The sequence below is a fragment of the Rissa tridactyla genome, chromosome 4 (assembly GCF_028500815.1).
Source record: "Rissa tridactyla isolate bRisTri1 chromosome 4, bRisTri1.patW.cur.20221130, whole genome shotgun sequence".
NCBI classification, from domain to species: Eukaryota; Metazoa; Chordata; class Aves; order Charadriiformes; family Laridae; genus Rissa; species Rissa tridactyla.
The window spans coordinates 75,368,540-75,391,108 of record NC_071469.1 but is presented as its reverse complement, the minus strand read 5'-3'; the positions used below and the strand labels follow the sequence as shown (position 1 = coordinate 75,391,108).

Below are 22,569 nucleotides of genomic sequence, written 5' to 3'. Positions count from 1 at the left end.
CTACTTCACGGGTTGATTCTTAGAACAGTTATTTGAAGACATATAGTGTTGAAAAACCATGCTGTTGAAAAAGCAGTCTGAGATCATGGACTACTTATCCCCCATTTTCAGTAGAAATTGAACACAAAGCACTATTTGAGCTCTGGGTACGTCTGTCTGGAAACCTACGAATAAAATTTTTTTTGAGATATCTAGTCCTTGTCTTTGACCTTCTGCACAATGATAAATTTCACTTGGTATTCATAGCAGCTGAAATTCAGTCACTTTAAAGTTCACGGAAGGCACTGCAAATAGAATTAGATTAAATTTAAAGAGCATTTGCAGTTCCTTTTGGCTGCTTTGCTTTACCTGTACATAATATTGGGGGGGGTGGAAATCAATGAGAAGTTTACACTCAAATGTCCAGACCTTGTAAATACGTTACACCCTGGCTGCATGTGAAGGACTAACTCAAGCTGTCCTAATTGTTTACATTAAATAAATCCTGTTGGAGTAGGAGACGGACCCGGAGTAATGATGGAGTCTCAATATGAGTATGATCGTTCTCCCTTTATTCAAGTTTTCACAGAGTATATATAGACAGGCAATAAGAGCACGCGCTAGTGGCAGCTATATGATTGGCTTACAGTCTCTGTTCACGCGCTGTCCATGCAGTTCATTCACAGATCAGGTTGGTTACAAGAATTCACATAGTAAATTGCTTAGTCATTAGCACGACATGTTTTCTACCTTCTCAGTTCCCATTTTTCCCATGTACTAATTCCATCTTCTACCACCTGTTTTGCTCTTAATCTAATCTCTCATAGTAGGGAGGCTGGCTCACGTGACCATTGTCTCTCAGACACATTCCTACAAAATCCTACTGAACTGATCCACATGAAGAGAAACAATTATTATGGTAAACTATACATCCTTTCTAATGAACAAATATGCATGGCAAAAAGCTGCATTTCTGCGCTTTACCTAATAGGGTTCAGGATTAAAATAAAGTTCCTGAACATATCAAGTATAATAATTACAGACTAGTAGTCTGACGTGACAGATTGCCCTAGAGAGAACTACTTCTCTGTGAGTCTGAAGTCAGAGTTGGTTTTCTTTAAAAAGAAAACCAAGAAGGACATTTTTTCTCCATTTTTATACCAGCAATAATATCCCGTTCTAAAATACAGCGTGGAAAGTAGCATGGGTTTAGATTTAACTTTTGCAAGATACCTCATTCTGGTAAATCCAACCAGAATAGAATCAACAAGAAAAACTGGGAAGAAGCTACCATTCAAATGGAAATTTTACAGTCACTATAAAATGCATATTTGCATTTACAGTAAGATACTTGCTACAAAAAAAGTCTTTCAATAAACACTGAAGATAGAAAACATCCTACTGAAGACTAAAGTATTTCCAGGAAGTCCAAAGCATGCAAATTAACAGGAATTAATATTACATTAATATTAATTAATATTAGAGTAAAAAACCAAACACACAAACAAAAAAAAAAAACACAAACCAGCTTAATACCCTTGTAGACTACTCAAACTGTTTAGATAGATGAGGCTAGTGCCACTCACAGAAAGCACATTATAGTAGTGCAGTTCTTCCTAAGGCATCCAGACACAGAATTTGCAACACTCACTAAATGTGTAAAACCCATAAGGAATTAAGAGGCACTGACTGAAATGCCATTTCTCATTTATTTGCTGTTACAGAATTCGGTATGTCCTGAGGAACCCAGGACAGCAGATTTTTTTGCTTTCCCCTTGGTCTGCGCAGCATGACCTATTCCGATTTTGAAGTCCCTGTCTAGGTAGTGCTTCTTAAGGGGAGTCAACAAGGTCAGAGGATCTTCCTTTCTGCATTGGCTGGGGGAAGAGATTTCTACTGCAACTATTTACTTTGGTTTTATAGCTATTAGTGCTTCAACTGACATAAGTACTAAATACACACACGTATCAACACACACGTACAAAATCTCAGAGTAGATGGATTCAAGGAATATTACAGACTGAGAACTGGCTATTCGCAGTTGTTCGCCCCTCTGGACATCATGTCACCTGCTCAACACTTTGTTCTGGTGCCTCCATTTCTCTGCACTGTAGTGAATCCCACTGCAGGTAGCTAACGTTTGAGTGATTTTTAATGGAACACTGTTACACGTGTTTCCTGACAATGGAAATCTTGTACATTACCTTCTTGCATACTAATATACAAAGTCTTATCCAGAAATATTGTATGTTACTATCAAAGTTTTGATAATAATCAAGCCATCTATGTTTCTAAACATGTATTCTATATTCCTGGTACAATTAGCAAGACTTATCTTTCATCGGTGTCTTCATTTAATGATTTGTCATGTTTTCCTCTGCTGTCTTAATTACTGCAGCAAGTAAATTTCTGACTACTCTGTTTTTAGTCACATGAACAGATCACGTATCTTCTAAGGTATCTACAAGAGCTACATCACTAGATATTTAGATGCATACAGAGGTAACAATTTTAGAAAATTCTAGTTGGTATTATAAGTGTCAAAAACACACAGGATACTCTAAAAAAGGCCACACATTTCTAGATAATGTAGTTTTGTACATACTTACACTGGACAGGAGCATCATCTACCCAGTTCCTTGGAAAACTGATAGAAGATGAAATTACATTTGTCATAGATATAACAAACATTCTGTGGTACTTAGTGAAACACTGAAAGAGAAGTAAAGTATGCCATTAAGTGGAACAAGTAAGCATCCTTTGATAAATTAAGAATCATATGAGTCTATCTAATTATCAGTAAGCAGTGTGTGTGAGTAAGGGTCTAGGTTCTGCTTCGGTGTACTCATAATAGTATTGAGTAATTACGGCATAGTAGTCTACAACTATTAAAAAAAAAAATGTGTGTCCCATTCACAACTTTTCAATGGTGATGCTATTTGCAACAGACCTTAAGTGCTCACAGGCATTTGTCTTGGATACAGTGATGTCAAAGACACATCTAGTCATTGAAAGGAGATCAGTGTTATTACATGTCTTCTGATTTGAAAGTCATTATCGTCTGCTTTCTGAAAAAGCAGATGGTTTTGGGTATGCCAGCATTGCATCAGTTTAGATTTATGCCAGTCTGATGTTCACATCCCTTCTAGGTGTGGACAGATTCAGCGAAGATATCCAACAAATGATGGGCTTCAAGCCAGGGCTGTACTGGAGATTGTGCTGGAAATTTGTTAGCCCTGCTTTTTTACTGGTAAGTGTTGATAATTATTTCATTATGGAAAGAATGCTAGCATGTTGCATCCTACACTATACAATAGGTACCGAGAGCAAGACACTCACTGCTATGCCTGACGTTGTCAGGGCAAGTAGAAGACACTCCAATTTAATTCTTTTTTCTCCTCAATGGCATTGGCTATATCTTATATAATACATTTCAGTTGTGAAAGAGAAGCTCATTGTGGCTGTGGCCATTTCCTGTTCCTTCACCTTAGCAGGATTTAAAGAAAGCAGCTTTTCTTAGGGAACACTGAACACTTAGGCAGTGTTCTCCCTGTCCCCCCAGCATTCATGCGTATTAAACATAACTCATTCTGTTGGGAAAATAAACTAACCAGGGATAAGAGATTGTGTTAGTAAGAATTTATTTTTCATTGGAGGATCCCAAGATCCCCGAATTGTGGAATGACACCTCAGAATAGCTAATATGCAACTACACCCAGTAATTAGCTATGGGAAACACTGGAGAGATGTGTTAACTATACCTTGTAAGCTGCTTGATGTGAAAAACAAGTGCGTAGTTACATTTGGGAAAAAAAAAAAAAAACAAACAAACAAAAAACAGAGTATGAATTTGGTTGCATTGTGTAAAGGTTAAGATTCAGAACTAAACTACAGTCTTACATTCGGATCTTTTCCTATGCATATTTGTAAATCAAAAGGTCAGGATGAATAATATGGAAATTTGACCTCACTACGATTTGAGGAGACTATTAATGGCATTAAAGCTGGGCATTCTTAAAGCAGTATGGGTATTCCAAAGACACACTGGGTAGGCTTTTATGACAGCCTTCAGGTCCACTTGGTTTTGTTTTGATTTTTTTTTTTTTAATATATAAAAGCTTCTGGCCTCAATTCATCAGTAAGCACCTACCAAGCATGTATTAATAATCCTTTTAAACACTGTTCTATAAAGAAGCTTGTATGAAACTATACCCTGCAGCACTTCAAACAGCCTGACTCAAATAGAATGGAAAAATGCTGCACCAAGGATCATGAGGTTTTGCGCATTAGGAGATTGTTGAAAATTTAAATTTTACAAAGAGCAGAGTTCTAGCAAGCAAGCTAGAGAAAGCTGAAGTGACTGTCAGTCTAACCTTCAAGTGACTTAAGATTTCTTCATGAAATTGCCCCAGTGCCTTCCTACTGAAGCCTATAAACATGAGGGTCAAAATTAATCTGTAGGTAATACATTTTTAAGCCATCACAATGCAAAGAGTTTTTTTTCCAGCTGGAACTAAATTTAGATCATATCAACGTAATTACTGGGAACCAGTATGTTTTGAAACCCATTGTGACCAGGCAGTTTTGTTATAGCTGTACATTTTCTCAATTTTCTAAAAGGCAATACGGACATTACAATCTTGATTTATAGGGGAAATTAAATATAATTTACCTTCTTACAGCCTATCTTTTGGGTTTATTATTCAGTACATTAAGGAAATAAAGCAAATTACATTAAATAAAGCAGGTAATTTCTACGTGAAAACTGTAAAGATGGTCACTAGCATGAAAAAAGGTAGTCCAGCTACGTAATTTAAAACTATAAATTTAGGAATTTGGTCAGTGATCTAAAAAAACATAGTTTTTATACCACCTGTACGAAGCTGCCTCACCAGAAGAGATTGAAACCACAAGCACAGTAAATACAAATAAAATAAAAAAATCAGATATCATTTCTTTGAGAGATATATATAGTTTAGGATAATTTGGAAAAGGCTATACAGTTGTCACACTTCAGTATAATTCTCGCTCTAACAATCCCACGCGTGCTTAGCGCAAGGTGTCCCCTGTTTGGGACAGGTATTGTATTACAGCAGTTCCTAACAATAAATTCTCTACAAGATAAAGGTAATTTGGGGTTGGTCAGGTACCTGGTATTAGGAAATATCTCTTTGAAGCTTCTTCTCCATACTGTCTGCAGCTACGCACATCATCCCAAGAAAAATCTCAAAATGGAATTAATATTTTTCTAACCGGATTTCACACTATCAGCTTCCTCTAACCCACACCATTACTCTCCTTGTATAGGCTCTGAAACCCTAGGCTCAAAATACTCCAATTTGAAATTGCTATGTGGAGCAGAATGTATAGGCCCAGGGAACCAAATCAAGGAACTCTGCATGTTATACAACCTACATGGATTTAACAGGAGGGAAATGGGGTGGTGCCCCACTCTTTCTTTCCTGCATCTCGTACTGGACAGGGCAACACCAGCAGGAAAAAACAAAACAAAAACAGAACAACTTTGTTTTCCAGGCCTTAAGGCTGCTTCACCTTTCCCCAGTAAATGCAGCGTGCTGGAGTTGGCATCATGCCTCTCATTGAAAAATGGGCATGAAACTTCTAAATGAAGCCTAATGCCTCTGGGAAACAAAGAAGGGAAAAGCAATAGATCCTGCAGAGGTTTTTTCTTGACTACAGAATCCCTTTTTTATATCTGTAACATTAGTTTAAACGAGGCAGTAGCAGACAACCACCTGATCTTCCCACCAAAATATCAAATAATCTAAAATGAACTGTTAATACTAGTAAATGCATCGAGAACTTCAACAGTTTAAGCAGTAAGAGGCACAAAGTAAATAGGATGAAGGTAAATGGTAAAGCAACATTGAAATATACCTTAGCGTGGTTGCCTAATAAAACACATAAAATTGTTTCTTCATCTCAAAACTGTAGTTCATTTTATTCTTCTTCCCTAGTTTGTCGTGATAGTCAGCATAATAAATTTCAAACCTCTGACCTACGATGACTACACCTTCCCTCTCTGGGCAAATCGCATTGGCTGGGGAATAGCATTATCTTCAATGATACTTGTGCCTGCCTATATTATCTATAAATTTATGAATGTGCGTGGGACCTTTAAAGAAGTAAGTGGAATGCTAAAAAAATGTCATGAAATGTTGCTATGAAATGAAATGGCTGGATCTAAGTTGGCAGTTTGTTTCTCTTACTCCTGAAACTTATTACTTATGAATGACCTTTTGGATCCAACCGTCAGATAGACTGGAGTTTTGAGGTAAGACTACTGCATACTGTTTGAGTTTCTAGATAGAAATGAGCTTTCCAGAAAGCACCGTAATAATTCTGAAAAATTATTTTTGATGCATGTAATTAATCCGATTGATGAGATTAATTTTTCCTCGTTAACAAAAAAAATATACAAATGATGGTATCTTCATATCTTCAGCTATGAGGTACGGTCTTCACACAGCCCTACCTTAACAGAGTTCAGTCCAAGGTATGCTTTATCACTCTATAATGGAGTGTTGTAAACTGTTGTATGCACAAAGTTAACTCAGACTTCTCCTGTTTTAGCATTGTAAGAGTCTCTAAACACACATTCACACCTGGGAGGGTGAGATGTGACCACGAACCAGCCCTGTGTTCAGGACAGACTTTGTTCATTTAATGAGCATCCAGAAAGGACAGAAGAAATACTTTACTGGGTCACAGCAATAGATCCATTTAGCCCAGTATTCCCTCTTTAACAGCAGCCACTTCGTATTTGATTTTCTCTGTCAAATATGTATCCATGTCCTCTAATTACTGGAATTATTTCAACATTCTGACAAGGCTAGAATTAATACAGATCTTTCTGTCATGTTATCACTAATACCAGAATACTTGAAGAAACTTAATATTCAAAGTAGACCAAGGCGCTGAAGTAGATCTGGAAATCAAGAAACAATTCTAATATAGGCACCGCTTATAGTCTCATAAAGACTGTTGCTAACTACTTACTTCGGTAAGAGAACCGGGGTACTAGACAACAGCATCTTACACTACATAAACCCACTTCAGGCATAATACGCCTAGTCTGTGCACTGAATAAAGCAGAAACTGAGGGAGAAACAATTTGTTACCACATTCTAACAATTTGCCTAACAGCAAGTTTAACGCTGCAACCTTAATAGTGTTCGTTTAACTTCATTTATATCTGTAATATTAATATGTTAGTTCTATTTAAAAGTACCTGTTTCTATGGGAAAACACAGCTATATTTCCTTAGAGTTCACCCCCCTATACTCTTCTTTATTTATCAGTTCAAAATGGCACAGGATTAAAGTTCACTGATCATGTTAATTTTACCATCTTATTAGTTTTACCACAACTGTTGTAGTAAATTATCTATAGTCTTAAAACTTCTAATGCTGCTCAGAAGTAGGACTCCTCACCACTCTATATCATCAGTTTTTGTCCTGTCACATGTCATAATTTTATAACCTCATCTAGACTCTGTTTCATACCTATCTCTATTGGTCTCCTTTCCTACAGCTAGAGTTACACAATGGTGTAGCAAGATACTGACACTCTTAGGCCAATCATTGAACCACCACCCAGAGAATTAAGCAGAAAGTAGGATCTCACCCTTTACCTAGATAGGCATCCCCTTCACGTCGACCTAGCAGGCCCAAAGGGATAAATGTCTTGTTCCTGAAACATCAATGTCACCTCACTTAATGTTCACCTCAAAAAGGCACCCCAAAGTGGGTGACAAGAAACCTCTTCACCAGCCCTGTTTTCATCAGCTCCAACACCTCAACGCTGCACACAATTTCTAGCTCTCATTTCCAGCAATTCTATAAACTCTTTGTTTTGTTCCATTCCTGGGGGTTTACAAACCCATTTTCTAGTAGCATCTAAGTGTCCAGAAATAATTTGTAGTGGCCCAACAGGCTTTTGCCAGCTTGCACAAGTTTACTTATATTGGAATGCAGAAACCTTGGGCCAAAAACACATTTGCTCATTCATTTTGTAGAGTTAGCAAGTTCTGGTTTGTCTTTTACAGCTCTGACAGACAGCAACTCTTCAGTCTCCCCGTAAGACAAATAGCAAAAGGCTAGTATATTACATCCAAATAACTACCCATAAAATACAATGCCCTAAAACATGGCTCTTAAAAGTATGGGGAAAGATATACTCTTAGTCTAATGGAAACTCCTTAAGTTGCTTGAAAGTTCAAGATAAACCAAAAGCTACATGAGATTCCAAATGGCAGAGCACAGGGCAGACAAAGGAGATGAGGTGGGAAATAGTCAGTACCTCCTTCCTCTCCCACTGGGACTAGCCAACCTCATTACAGCACTAACAGAAACGTGTGAATTTAGGGGATGTAAAACCTGTGACAGCAACTTGTTCCTGATGTTCTTTTCCATATGCACTTGCTAAATGTTTGGACTTAGTATTTGCATAAACTTTCTACTGTTGCTTCTTATATTAAAGGCTAATATCAAGGGGCTTATAATAAGCTTGTTCTCTCAGTGGCGAAGTTAAGGCACGTGATGCAGTGATATTAAAGATTTAAGTTACTGTTTTAAATAAAGTTCATGCTACTTCCTCATTATAGATTGGGGATTACAGACATAATCCCACTTCATATGGCTGACTTTTTCCTCTTCTTCCCGTCTGGTTTAGAGACTAGCCTACTGCATCACACCTGAGAATGAGCACCAACTCGTGGCCCAAGGAAATGTCAGGCAATTTAAGGTTTGTACTCCTTTCACCATGCTTCCTTCTCCTGATACCAACCCTCTCCTGTCTCTAGCAACAACTACAGGTTTGCATCAATCTCCCCCTTAGCGGATACCTTTGGAGGTCTGTGATTCTATTTTTCTGCTAGCATGAAAAGACGCAGGAGGCTCAGTACCATACTCATCAACTCTCTTGGAAGGCTTTTGACACTCTCCTTCCTCGACTAAGCAGAACCCACAATTTTACAGATCACTTGAATCCAGTATTTTAGGTTGTACCTGAATACAGTGAGCTCTCACCAAAAGATGAAGGTATTTCCAAACTATCATGTGCATTTGAACAACTCGTAGCCTCTCCCTCAGTTACTGCATAGCAATCTGAAGTCATGCTTCCTAAACTCAAATTATGTACCACAACACACAGTAAACAGCAAAAGAAATATCCAGTGTCAGAGCTTAAACATAATAGCTGTGATGAAATAATGTGCTAGGTTATGTGGAATAGGCTTTCCCCACAGGCCTACAGTTGATTGAAAACACTGCTGGAGACTTCTTAAGCAGCCATGAAAAATACGCTATAGGTTTCCAAATACTGGTTTCTTTTAGCAAATAAAATGAGCTTATTGAAACAAAGTCCTTTTTATAGCAGATAAAAAGGATGCAAATATGAAGCTTGTTACACTTATCAGCATTCATGCTGGACCACTTTCTGTTTTCAAAGTTGAAAGCAACTAGAATTATGCACACCACCTCAAAACATGACCCAGATTTTATAGTGGTGGTTTGTATGTTGGTATTGAAAAAAGAAATCCTTTTGCTTACTCAGAAAAATAGTGAGAAAAACACTGTTTGAAGTATAATTTTGAATTTTAAAGGAAATAATCCAAGTGTAGATTTATGGGATGCAGAATGAAAGCACAAAGAAAAGGCTTCCTGTTTTGTGACCACAATTTATTTGATGTGGCCAAGAGAGTATCTAGTAGCACAGCACCTCTTCCTGCCTTCTCTTTCCCCCATTCCTGCTCTCAGTTGTCTGATGATTTATGTTCCAGCTGTAAGTAATAACTTGATTTTTCCAGAAGCAGGTGTTCCTGTGCTGATGGGCTACAAACAGCCATTCCTACAAAGTACTAGTCTTCTGAACCCAAACCTATAGGAGCAAAGAGGAAGCAAATGAATTTCATTTAAATTAGAAAAGATTGCACTCAGAAGTAAATTCCTAATGATACCTCAAACATGTTAAATACTAGAGCATAATTATTTGTGGCTGTCTTCAATGAAGAGTGACGAATAGCATTGTTATTGCTAAAGCATAGTTAGTACATTGTTCATGATGTTTAAGTTTGTAAACAGAACACCGAGTACCACAGCCAAACAAGTACAACTTTCTTTTCATATATGTTTGACAGCTGTGAATTTTAAGACCGAACTGAGAGCTGACTAAATAGCCTTTTTATAGGGCACATTTCTCACTACAAACAGGAATCCACAGAAATTTAGTTATAATCTATCCGTTATTTTGAAACCTCTTTGTAATTTCATATTTGTCAACTAATGTATTTAAAACATCTCTCACTATCATCATTTAAATCAATAATGTTATTAAACAACTAATTCTGTTCTCTTACAGCTTCAACACTGGCTAACTATATGACAACCAACAGGTTGAGGGAAAAGCCAATATGTTAAGCTAAACTGGGAATACAGAAAAGTCAAGTTCAAAGCTCCCTCAATTATGCTTGGACCAGGCTGGCTCAGAGCTTACCTACTGACTCTTTGAGGGAAGACATCTGCTCTCTGTTCTCAATGCCTCCCTTCTATTACTTGGCTTCAAACGATCTTTAAAGACTCCGTTTAATTTTTCTTATATCCTTTGGTGCCATGAGATCCCTACATGACCAAAACTTGTGAGTTTTGCTATTGGCAGAAGTGGAGGAGGGGGGAGCAGAGGGAAAAAAAAAAAAGCAATCAACATAAGTTAAATGCTCTTTTATCGTGAAGAAGTGAATTAAACTTTTCTGACAGTAATAATTACTTCAGATATTCATGCCATGACCTATTTTAAACCAACAACACCTGACCATTTTTAGATCTAAGGAGAGAACACATCTCGATTATGAGGAAAGAGCAACTTTAACTATGTACTAATGCCATTAGCTTTCTTGCCATACTATCCTTTGGGATATAAGTTTGCATCCTTCTGAAGTGAAGACTCAAGTGCTTCATTTTCAGTGGTTTGTTATTAGTTTCTTCTCTTGGTGAAGAAGATTGCTGTCTTTGCTGTCTGTAGATGTCCATGCCATTTTCTGTCCAGATTAATTATAAAAGCTGAAGAGCAGCAGGAACAGAATTCCTGTTACAGCTAAATACAGAATACGGTTTAATACCACAGCGTACTCAATGAAAAATATATTCCCTTGTATCAGCAACTAAAATGGCTTTATCATATGATCCATACTCCACAGACTTTTTCAGCTAAGTATGAAAGTTACATGCAAATAGACAGACTTTCATCTTTTTGTTAGATTTTGTTCCAAATAAAGAATTTAAGACACACAGGAAGAGTGATTTTTAGAATTACATAATCTACCCAGAGGCACCGAAACACCAAACTTTGGCTTTATTCTCCTGCTGTGAACATGCTTTTATGATAATCTAACCTGGATTCACCTACCAAACCATAGTAAGATTTTGTTGAATAATTTAGAAGGATATTTTAGGCATACTTAGCTCTCTCAGCCTATTCCAACTCTTCTCTCTGGTAGCATTATGCAAGGTAGAAGATACAGAACAAACTCTGCATTTAGGTGCTGTTATTATTCTGTGGTCACTTATCACTGTAGTATCTTCCCAGTGATCACTAGATTCAGTAGCTTTGAGTTATTTCTTGTACTTATTTATCACTAAATCTATAGTAATTTTTAGAGGCAGTAGCTTCTCAGCTGAATCCAGCCCAGAGTTTACCTCTGGACCTTACCTCTGAATTTCTTTTGCCTTTATACGTTCAATTCAGCTTGTCTTTTAAATCTGTGTAGTGCTTCCTCTTTTTAAAAAGACCATTTAAAAGGATGGGGCTTTTTTATTTATAGTACAATTTTTGTTGAGGGTTTTCTTTCCTTTTTTAAAATAGCCCAATTTAAAAGTCCAAAGTGATTTTGGCCTTTTCCATTTAACATTGATTTCTGTTGAAAATAATGGAAGGAAAATTTCTCTCCTTATTTATCTTTTTCCTCCAACATAATCAATACTTCAGAATGTTTCAAGAGTCTCTGGGTCAAATAGCAGTTTTATTTAAACAGGGTTTTAAACCAAACGGATACTTTCTTCTAATTATAAAGGAAGTCATGTTTTCTGGCCCAGCTGATGGCCAATAGCTCTTTAAGTCCTGTTACTAAATATATTTCAATAATAAAGGAGTTTTAAATGTTGCAGCTCTAGTTCTGTAGTTACACAAGGGGCCAAAGAATGACGATATGTTGAGGGCTTCAAAAAAGCCATCCCACCAACTTCACAGTTAATCCTATCTTTATTGTTTCCTAAACTACATGACAATCTTTCCATTGTTAGAAAGTTTACTTTTCAATAATACAGCTGCTTCAGTCACTGGCTTGGCATGGCTCAAAAGCTTCTTAGCGTTGATATAATTATCGAGTTTTGAAACTCTTGGGGGCTTTAATAGCTTGTCACATTATACATTGTTTGGTTCGCTAGTGACTGGAAATGCTAACAACCTGCATCAACGTTCACTTGTGACACACCCCATCACCACCCCCCATGTGGCAAAACCCACATTTCATAACCACTCTGCTCTGAAATAGGAGCAAAGCTATCTTAACATGGGAGTGAAATTAGCTTTACCCAGCACGTTAGGCTTTGATTGTACTTTTAATACTAACTCCCAAGGCAATTACCTATACATTATCTTTATTTCTATTAGTGTACAATTTCTTAGGTTTAGTGTAGTATTTATAGCTCAGGACTCCACTGCACTATTGTCATCTTGTTCTGAGGTTTTATAGACAAAGAACTTGCAACCTATACAGAAGACAATAGGCAAATCAGAGAAAGTGGGAATCTTATTACCAAGAATAGCCCGAATGAAAAAGAAAAATAATACACATTGCATGCCTGCACAGCTAGGCTTTAAGTTCAAGATGTTGCCCAAAGGAAGTCTCCTCAAAAATAAAACAACTTCTGTCCCAGACATGAAGAACAACGTCTTCAGTTCTCCACAGAATAAGATGCTCAACTACCTCATGCCTCTTAGACAATAAATGATGCCCTTAGACACAAACTAGCACCCATTTGTGAAGACCAGGTTATATTCTTTCCCTCGACCCAGAGATACGGTACAGACATTTCAATAAGAACCCACAATTCTGGCACCCAGCTCCTCTTAGGCACCTGCTTTGAGCTGCCTAATGGGTTTTCAACATGGAAAATATCAAATGCCACTAAGATACTTACCTCCCTTCAGTTCAACCACTTGTAGTTAAAAAAAAAGTAAAAAAAAAAAAAAAGAAATCAATCACACAGTCAAGTCCTTACAACCCATCTGGTTTAACCACAAGTCTTCCTCTAACTCAGTCTTGAATTTTCAGCCAAGCAGCTCACTTTTTCCCTCAGCTACGCCTACTGTGGGAACAGACCTGCTCTGGGGACAGGTGCTCTCCCAGATATCCCTGTAGGACAGCAAGTAGATGCTGAGGGAGTAGGCAGCCCACTTGCAAAAGAAGAAGAGTTTTGATACAAGCTTATTCAAGATGCAGTTATCATCTGCTTGCTAAATATGCTGGCTGTTTTGGTAACAAGCCAGTAGGAAGAACTGAGTGAAGCAATTAAATAGCTCATTGGACAGTTTAGAAAATATTTTCTTGAAAGCCTTTTTTTAAATTTGATAACGAAGCAGCTGTCATACATTAGCATCTCCCTTCTGACCTTCCTTCCTGTCAGTGAAAAATACCTGCCTGTGATCCACGTTGTTTCATTAAGCCACAGAAATTTAGTTAGCACCAAGGAAAGAGACCTTCCATTTTCTTTGTACTCTTGCTGTCATTCAGCAGGGTAATTCTTCATATACTTGGTACTGTTCTAGAACTACATTACTAAAACTCTAGAGATTTAGATTTCTGGTAGAAACAGTCAGTCTTGCATAGGCAATAGTCCAAAAGCCACTAGTGCTATTCAGTGTTCAGCCCCTGTTCGAACCATATCTTTTTTGTCAGTCCTTCTTGTGTTCTGTCATGTCCTAAGGCATATACCCTGGCAAGACTTGAAAGACATCTTACCATAGTGAGGGATCTTGCAGGAAATCCAGGATCAAACATTATATTTTAAATATAGAATGTAGGAGAAATACTTGGCTGTTACTATTGTACATGTTCCCTAACTGCACGTGCAATATATGTTGTATGTAATTTTCCCAGAGGAAATTCCATATAATTGGTTATCTCTTCTCAGCAAAATACCATTTAAATGCTATTATTTAAGAAGGTCAAGCCCAAACATTTTGTATATACATCCACTTCTTACACTATTGTTTTGACATGAATTAAGTTTATTTTGTACTATTAGGTTGTAGGAGGCCACGTAGAAAGTTCTTTTGCTTTTAATGTCTCTTTCGCAGTTCTTCCAATTCATATGGCACTAATTAGCAGATGCTTGCTTTTATGGGAGTAGATAGTTTTCATTCATATCCTGGACTGATTCACTAAGTTTCACAAAGCATTGGCAAACTTTTAAGAATTTCTTTTCTAAGAACCAAATTTAAACCGTAGATCAGCAATTTCAAAAAGACATGAGACTTAAAAATATTCTACTTGCAGTGCCCCATTGAAACACTTCAAAATGTGCCTGAAGGACTCGGACATAAGACAGTTATCACGCTCAACAAATGACAGTGTATAATGTGCCTGCAGAAATTACGTGTGCACTCCGAGCCTCTTGGAGCAGTAAAATAGGATATGTATGTTCTAGTACCGCTTATTTTCTCAAGGGTAAGAATACATATTTATAGTCCATCAATTAGCTTATGTGCAAGAACGCCATCTCCTTAAAGGCCAACATGATGTTTCAGATTAGACCCTTGAACAAGTTTGAAGCATTGGTTATAGTACAGGGAGACAAGATCTTCTGGAAACACCTCCAGAAAGTCTCCTCCAAAGGAAAACACTTTTTCAGTCTACCTTCCTCTGACTCATACCCACGTTCCTGTTAGTGACTATGGGCTGACCTAGTGAATTAGTGGAAAGTCAAGTTACTAGAACATGAAGCTAAAGTGTTTATAATAAAGTCAGAAACAGGACCTTGAAGCGACCTTACTTGGTTCGTCTCAATATACAAGCTGAAAGTAGAATATGGACTATTTTAAGCAAAGCTGGCCAGAAATCACCATACAGGACGGAATCTGTGAGCTACCTGGATACCTGAATTATTACAGATCTTCATTTAGTAAACTAGTACTAGCTGGTACTTAGGAAAGCCACATTCTGTCTTCCTTTAGGAAAAAGGTACACTAGTACAGGATACTGCAAAACAGTCTGAAAAAAAGTTTAGAACTTAATTTACAGATGTTAAGCCTTCAGTTAAGCCCTGTTACACCTGTGACCTTGCATCACAGAGTTTCAGAGAGGATCATATACAGGGAACAGTTGTATCTCAAACATCCATGTTTGAGTGTTTCTGGCTTGTTCAACCATTTCAGTCTGTTGTAACTCAGACTTTAACTGGAACATTTCACCAAGCACTTGCTCCCCTCTAATCCATATTCTCAAAGGAGAGTTTTTGCTGACGATCAGCCAAGACCACTCAGACTGACCAACAAGGCATGCATGTGTTCCTTAGCTGTGACTAGATGAGCAATTACTTGGTTTTGCCTGCTTAAGCTTAGCTGGGGAATGACAAGACTTAAAAGCCATGCCACACACAGAGAAACTTTTCCTAGGCCAAAAAATACAGATTTTTGCACATTTTTCCTAATAAAAATTAAATCAACATAGGACCAAGATCCTCAGCTGATAATTTGTACAGTGGTGCTGCTCCCTGCCTGAGACTGAATTTAGATGCATTCTCTACTATAGAGAACTAGATGGCCAATAAAGACATTTCAACCAGCAGAAAAACACAACAGTGTAATATAGCTGCTTTTAAGTACAGAATTTGATTGGTGTTCTTTCACCATTTAAAAACAGAGTATGTTTAGACAAATTGCAGTCACTGTATGACCAACCTAGCAGAAGCCCACAGAGAAACAGAAGACAGCCAGAAGACTGTAAGTAACACAGATATCACGATTTTATTCAGTTCAAGTCCTCCTCAGAAGAACACATAGATGTCTAGATGCATATAGTTGGGATGGAGGCAAGAAGGGGAGAAACCGAGAGGCTTAAGTCCAGCAGTGCAGCCTTCATGCAAATTAACCATTACTGCTGGTAGTTCTCTCATTTTGAGAACAGTGGGCCTTTTTTGCCTAAGCATTGATGGCAAGACTGGGCCACCTGTGTCCTTTGCTTTCCTCCTTTCCTTTAGCTGCCATACTAAGCAAAAGTTGCTTAATTTCTTTAACAAGTGAACAGAATAAATTCAGTGAACTAAGAAAATTACTAAGCCTTAAGCTGGCTCTCTTTTAAAGGTGTCATGTTGTTTCTCAGTCACTGCCAAGAGGCCTCAAACTTGCAGGTGACTTGCATTTGTAATTTATGTTGCACACTGAATTTCTCCACAAGACTTAGGTTTTGTCTGCTATGGCTAATATCAGTGACAAAGGGAGAATCTCCAAATAGTACATTTTGAAAATAACTTCTAATAGGTCTGATGAAGATTTGCCTTACAAATAAAAGCTTTAGAGTGAGCATATACTTGGTTTACACCAGTGTTTTACTTAACTACTTAATTTTTAATGCCTTTTTATAGCAGCAACTAGACTTTACCTTAGATAAGGGCACCTCTGTATAGGAAATATTTTAATATTTTTACCAGTTTTTTTAATTTTCATAGAATATAAATGTATATTGTAAGGCCAGAAATTCAACTTTGATGTAACAAGGTTATCACACAAGACCTATTTCTCCATTATAATATTTTGTAGTCAGCCAGTCTAGTTCAATAATATGTTGGCCTTTGATTATAAACGTGAAAATGTGATAAAGGAGAATAGAACGTTATCTACAGCTAATGCACATTGTAGCACAATATTCTCCATTGCTGCCTTAATCTCATAAAAGGAAGTCATGTGTTTTTAATTTATAGTCTAAAAACACCAAAAAAATCCAGAGCATCTTTTGGCTGCAATTTTGTGTTGTTAGATGACTTAACATTAAACTAAATGTATTAGCATCCAGTAGGTCTACTTCCAAAGCAAAAGATCACATTGCAGTTTTCAGGAATAAGTTTTCATAGGACTTCAAAACTTGCCACTAGTAAAAATACTCTCCAAAGTGCCCCAGTGACCAAAAGTGTCCAAACACAGCCACCACATTTTCATGCCCAATTCCATTAATTGTGCAATCTGCAGGTCTATTTGCCTTTTTTGTTGTTGTTGTTTTTAAGTCTTTGGTTATCTGGGGGAAATGGCATTTCAATTTTTATTTTTTCTTTAATTTTTTGAAAAGGGAGACACCTACATGCCCATGTGTGTAATTAGAAACAAATACATTTCTTATAAATATGGATATGGATGTGTGTGATGTGTGCTGGTTAACTATACTTAAAATGCTGATAAAGATGGTGAATGTAAAGTATTTGTCCTCATTCCTCTGTCTTTCTGTGATCAGTGTAAATAAGATCTGTTTTAAGCTGTGCATTAATGTAACAAATTATTCCAATATTGTGTATAAAATTATTTAAATAAAAATCTGACAAATATGCACATAAAAAGAGTATAAAGAAAAGTCTTATGTACCAAGAATTTACTTATGACAGTCAATTAAAAGCTGAAATGAAAATTTTGCTTGTTGTCAATACTGTTTGCAACTAAAGCTTCACAGCAACAGCCAGTCCTTGGTTCTGCAGCAATCTCCCCAGTGGTGGCACATGTGCCTCCCAGGGACAGGCATTTCTGGAGCAAGACTGCCCGGCAGCCCTGTGGAAAAAGCCTCTAGAAGCCAGTCTTGAGCCAACTGAAAACAAAAGCCCAAAAGCATGAACCCTATGTTGCACTCAACTTTCATGAGTTAGTTCACATCCTTTCAGTGTCCGGTGGATGCAGTGAACAGATTAATTTCTACATTTAAACTCCTTCCGGGAATGTAATTACTGTAATGCAATGAAGCTTTCACAACCATACATTGAAAGGAAATAATCAAAGACCTTTTAGGAACATGAATCAAAATGCATAGCACAAAAGCTGTAATTCCCCAAGGCTACAGTGTTTTCCTTTCTACAAGCAATTCCTTTTGTCGTGTTAACTTTGCCATAAGTAGCAATAGCCATAAGAGCATTATTCTTAATCTATGGATCAGCCATGAAAATGCTACTCTTATCTAACATGAAGGAAGAATAGACAACGATTACTTTTTTTTACTAAAACTTAAACATATTTCCACATGAAACATCACAAAATGATGATAACACTATTTCCAAAGTATATTTTATTAGGCAATCTCAATTATCTCCATATAAATTTCACAACTGGCACATACAGAGACTTATCTACTTCCCTCAGCATTTTTTCCTTTTTTTTTTTTAAACAGATATCAATATTATTAAGGTACAGCCTTCAATTGTTTATATTCCTCTACCATCTTCAAACAAGTAAGAAAAGCATGGTTTAAATTATTTTTAATACATCTGAAAAAATTAATGAAATTTTTGTATGTGTTTTAATTAGTGTAAAACACTTAGAACCAAAAATTAGTATTGAAATAATTCAAAGTTTCACACTTTCAAAATACTTTAAGCATTTCACAGAAGTTTCTTTTAATCTGCTTTGCTGTTCAACAAAAGCCTGTTTACAACAAATTTCATTTTTTCAGTACTCTTCATTCTCCCATTTACAATTTTCACCAAGGTTCAATCAATAGGTAAGTCTTTTAGACTCAGCATTAGCATAGTATTATGAAAGTAGAACTAGGCAGGGCTTACCTAAACTAACAGAGAAATTTTGTCCTCCTGGAAGTATTATAGGACCCCAGTTTGCTGTCTGCTTTTGAGTAACTACATCATGTCTTCTGATATTCCCCTAATTTACTCTAGAAGCAGGAACCTCAGTTACATCTTTTTTCAACAACCAAGCCAGAAGAGGCAGATTAGGAACTGATGCTACTAGTAGTAAAGACAACTGCTTCAGCATCTCTCCTTCTTCAGCATCTCAGATTCATACACGTAAACCTGAAATTGCAATGTGCCCTCTTACCTAAGCTAATATTTATAACCTAAGTTAATTTAAAATGCGGAAGCACAACAAAAATTATATTTGAAAAGAAAATTAGGGGAAAGTCAAACTACATCTGGTTCTGTTTTCATTATAACACAAATCAACAATGCTCCCGAGAAGTCAAGTGATTACACTCTTGTAAATGCAAAGAGAATGAAGAGAGAAAAACACACATGATGTGTTTAGAAGTTGTAACAATCAACGAGCACTTATTAAAAAAGTTCAAAGAGAAGCCATTTTAGCCTTTTTTAAACTAAAAACGTACTGCTGTAATTGAGAGAACCAGAAATGCTCGCTTGCATAATTCAGCAATGTGTAATGCCAACAATAAATCAAAAGTAATTCCTAGAGAACAGAAAGCGCTCCGCTTCCTCCACTGCAAAAACAGTGATACTACTGCATATCTCCATAAAGTTTTGCAAGATCTTGGACAGACCAGAGCAATGGCATATACAAGCCAAATATTACAAACCTTCACTCTTACAGTTATTAAACTTATTACAGCACCAAAAAAAACCCAGGATGTTGTACACTCCTACAAACTCTTCTGCATTTTGGAAAGAAATTTGCCTTAGATTTCTTTCACTTCTGTGAAATTTTCAGTTAAGGACTTTAAGTTAAGTTCAGTTAAGCACTTTGCCTTTGAAAGGCTCTGCATTTTAAATGGTTCTGAAAGTAATTTCAACAATGTTTTCCGATGAAACTATCTGCTGCTGCAGAGAAGCACTCTTCTCCCAATCCAGCCATATGCCTGCTTCTCTTACTCCTATTTTCTTCGGCACTATTTTCAAAGTCACCCATACATTTTGTGGGGTTTTTAGTACCCTCAAGAATGCAACCAAGTAGCCTCTTCGTGCCTTTATCTTCCTAACATCCTCATAAGAGCATGTCCCAGGCAGACAGAGGTCCAGATCCACAGGAGACACCTTGGCCATGCCTTGGCCTACAATCTCAGAAGTCCATCATCTCCTCCCAGAGACCTTCCTCTCTGAGAAGGTTTCCACACACACACAGGAACTTATTGCCTAACTCAGAGCTGTGGATTCCAGTCTGAGAGTCAAGACCTGAAGAAATATGCCTTGGGATGCCAAGCCCCCTCATGGGTCCTGCCCTCAAACTTGGCCAAAGTTGCAAAAGAGATAATTTCTCTCACAAGGCCAGTGACAGTCTTGCAAAATCACTGTGTAATACAGACTAGGAAAAGAATGGCCAGTCATAACCCTTCAGCTACTGCACCACTGCAGCTGTCAAGTTACATTTTATTGTTTCTCAATACGCTTCTAGATTCAAGTTAAAAGATATGCAAAATTGGATCAGGTATCCAACTCTGTATTTAAAAGTTCTGTGAATATAAAACATTAAATTGAATTTAAAGAGTCACATTTAGAGTGACTACTACAGCTTTCTTCTTACATCAATGCAATGTTTCCCTATGCTATCACAATTTATTGTCTAACCACTTCCCATAAAATCATCTTTATACTCTTGCTATCAGATTAATAATTCTTTGGAATGGCAGACTAGGTCAGTGCCCACAGTGTTGCTTCAGAATACAGGAATAACAGCATACCATAAGTGTATAGGCCCAGGCAGTGCATACATCCAAACATTGAGTATTTTCCCCTGAATTATTCTAGGTATCAGATTATGTTTAACATTAGCATTCTGAAGCACAGTTCTCTCAAACATGATAGCAACAAGACAAGAAATCAATCTTCTGGTCTTATAAGCAGCTCACTAGATTTAACTCTCCACCTCAGCCAGCAATGAAAATCTGGAGCCAGCATGGACCCAGTTAAAGGGGCAATATCATTTACATAAACATACACAAACGACTTGCTGAAGGGAACAGCCATCACATATCTTCCACTTGCACATTCAAAATAAATTGACACATTCTAGAGCTGCATAAAGTTGATATCTAGCCTAAAAACCCTGTTCTGGCAAATCCAAGCATAATCTGCATGGCTGCTTTTACTTCAGATTGGAAAACATCAGTTGTGGGCAGATGTACAAACAGAATGCAATGAGATGTGACAGAAACATACACAGCTGGTGCCATGACTAAGTAAATTATTGTGCTAGATTATTTTCAGAATTACTCTTGCAGGGAAAAATCAAGCTAAAGAATTAATTTTCTTCTGATTTAAACACTAAGTTTTATATGTCTTTAAAATACAGAGAAAGTCTCAAATCCAGGCATTACCATTCTAAAGGCTTGAAATACATAAGAAAAAAAAGCTGAGGTTTAAAAATACGGAAGCGTTCCATCTCAGAGGAACAGAATTGTTTATTTATAACACTAAAGACAAAGCAGAAAATATAGAAAATGGAAGTTAAAACCAATCATTTCTATAGGAAAGTAAACATTTTTCAAAACCAGTAAGAAATATACAATAAAATAAACAAACAGAACCTTCAGCTTGATTGCCTTGCATCCCAAGCAGAGGTAAGAGAACAAAACAGAAAAGAACAAAACCAAAATATTCAGCATTTAAGAATTAAAAGTGTTTTCCTTTTATTTAGCCAGATTAAAAATAGATGAAAGGCAGAAATAAACCAGGTTTGAAGTCTACCCATCAAACGACTTTAGATCAGTCTGTAGGTGCTAGCCACTTTGAAAAAATCACTGTTTCGGCTTTTACAAGGCTGAACACATATGCTGCTCTGCCCTCTCCTCATTTATGGGAGCGAAATATTTGAAAAGCACAGGAAAACCTATTGGCCAATGGAAGATAGGTAAATTATATACCTCTTTTGTCTTCAAGAATTCCTGCATTTTTATTTTTTTTTTTTTTTACAAAAATTAACGATGTTTGATATTATTTGCAGATATACTGTTGTTCTTTGGTTTTTTTATTGTTATGGAAGAAAAATATTACAATTATTACACTTGGAATACTCAATAAAACAGTTAATTTATTCAGTGTATTTGAAGTTAGATGATCTTTATGGATACGCAACTGCATTTCCCATTAGAGTACAGAAAAGCTCAGTGCTTCAAATTTCAATCATCTAACTGCCAGATTTTCTATAGGAACAAGCAGAATCTATTGCTCACAACCCTTTTTCTAGTACGGAGGATTAGTCAAACTCTAACCATAGATACTAAAACAGATAGCAAAATTTTCTTCATATATACTGACTTCTGTGTGAACTTAATTTCCTACCTGTTCTAACTATAAGAACGAAGAATTTTAAGAATCACGGAATCACTTAGGTTGGAAGAGACCCTCGGGATCATCGAGTCCAACCATCAACCCCACTCTACAAAGTTCTCCCTTACACCATATCCCCCAACACCACACCTAAACGAGTCTTAAACACATTCAGGGACGGTGACTCCACCACCCCCCTGGGCAGCCTATTCCAGTGCCTGACCACTCTTACCGTGAAGAATTTTTTCCTAATGTCCAGCCTAAACCTACCCTGCTGCAGCTTGAACCCATTCCCTCTTGTTCTATCACT

At 37.0% G+C, this 22,569-nt stretch overlaps 1 protein-coding gene across 2 annotated transcripts in view; it reads left to right on the top strand.

Annotated features, from left to right (window-relative positions):
- SLC6A2 (solute carrier family 6 member 2) overlaps positions 1-17,640 on the top strand; it is a 77,148-nt gene extending 59,508 nt beyond the window's left edge. The window contains exons 11-14 of one of the 2 annotated variants that reach the window (XM_054200999.1): positions 3,129-3,229; positions 5,958-6,125; positions 8,674-8,745; positions 10,360-17,640. In XM_054200999.1, coding sequence (XP_054056974.1) covers positions 3,129-3,229; positions 5,958-6,125; positions 8,674-8,745; positions 10,360-10,383 — 365 coding nt within the window. In that variant the 3' untranslated portion in view covers positions 10,384-17,640. The remainder of the gene's footprint in view (positions 1-3,128; positions 3,230-5,957; positions 6,126-8,673; positions 8,746-10,359) is intronic. The other variant, XM_054201000.1, reaches the window with a different exon arrangement.
- Positions 17,641-22,569: the final 4,929 nt, after the last annotated feature.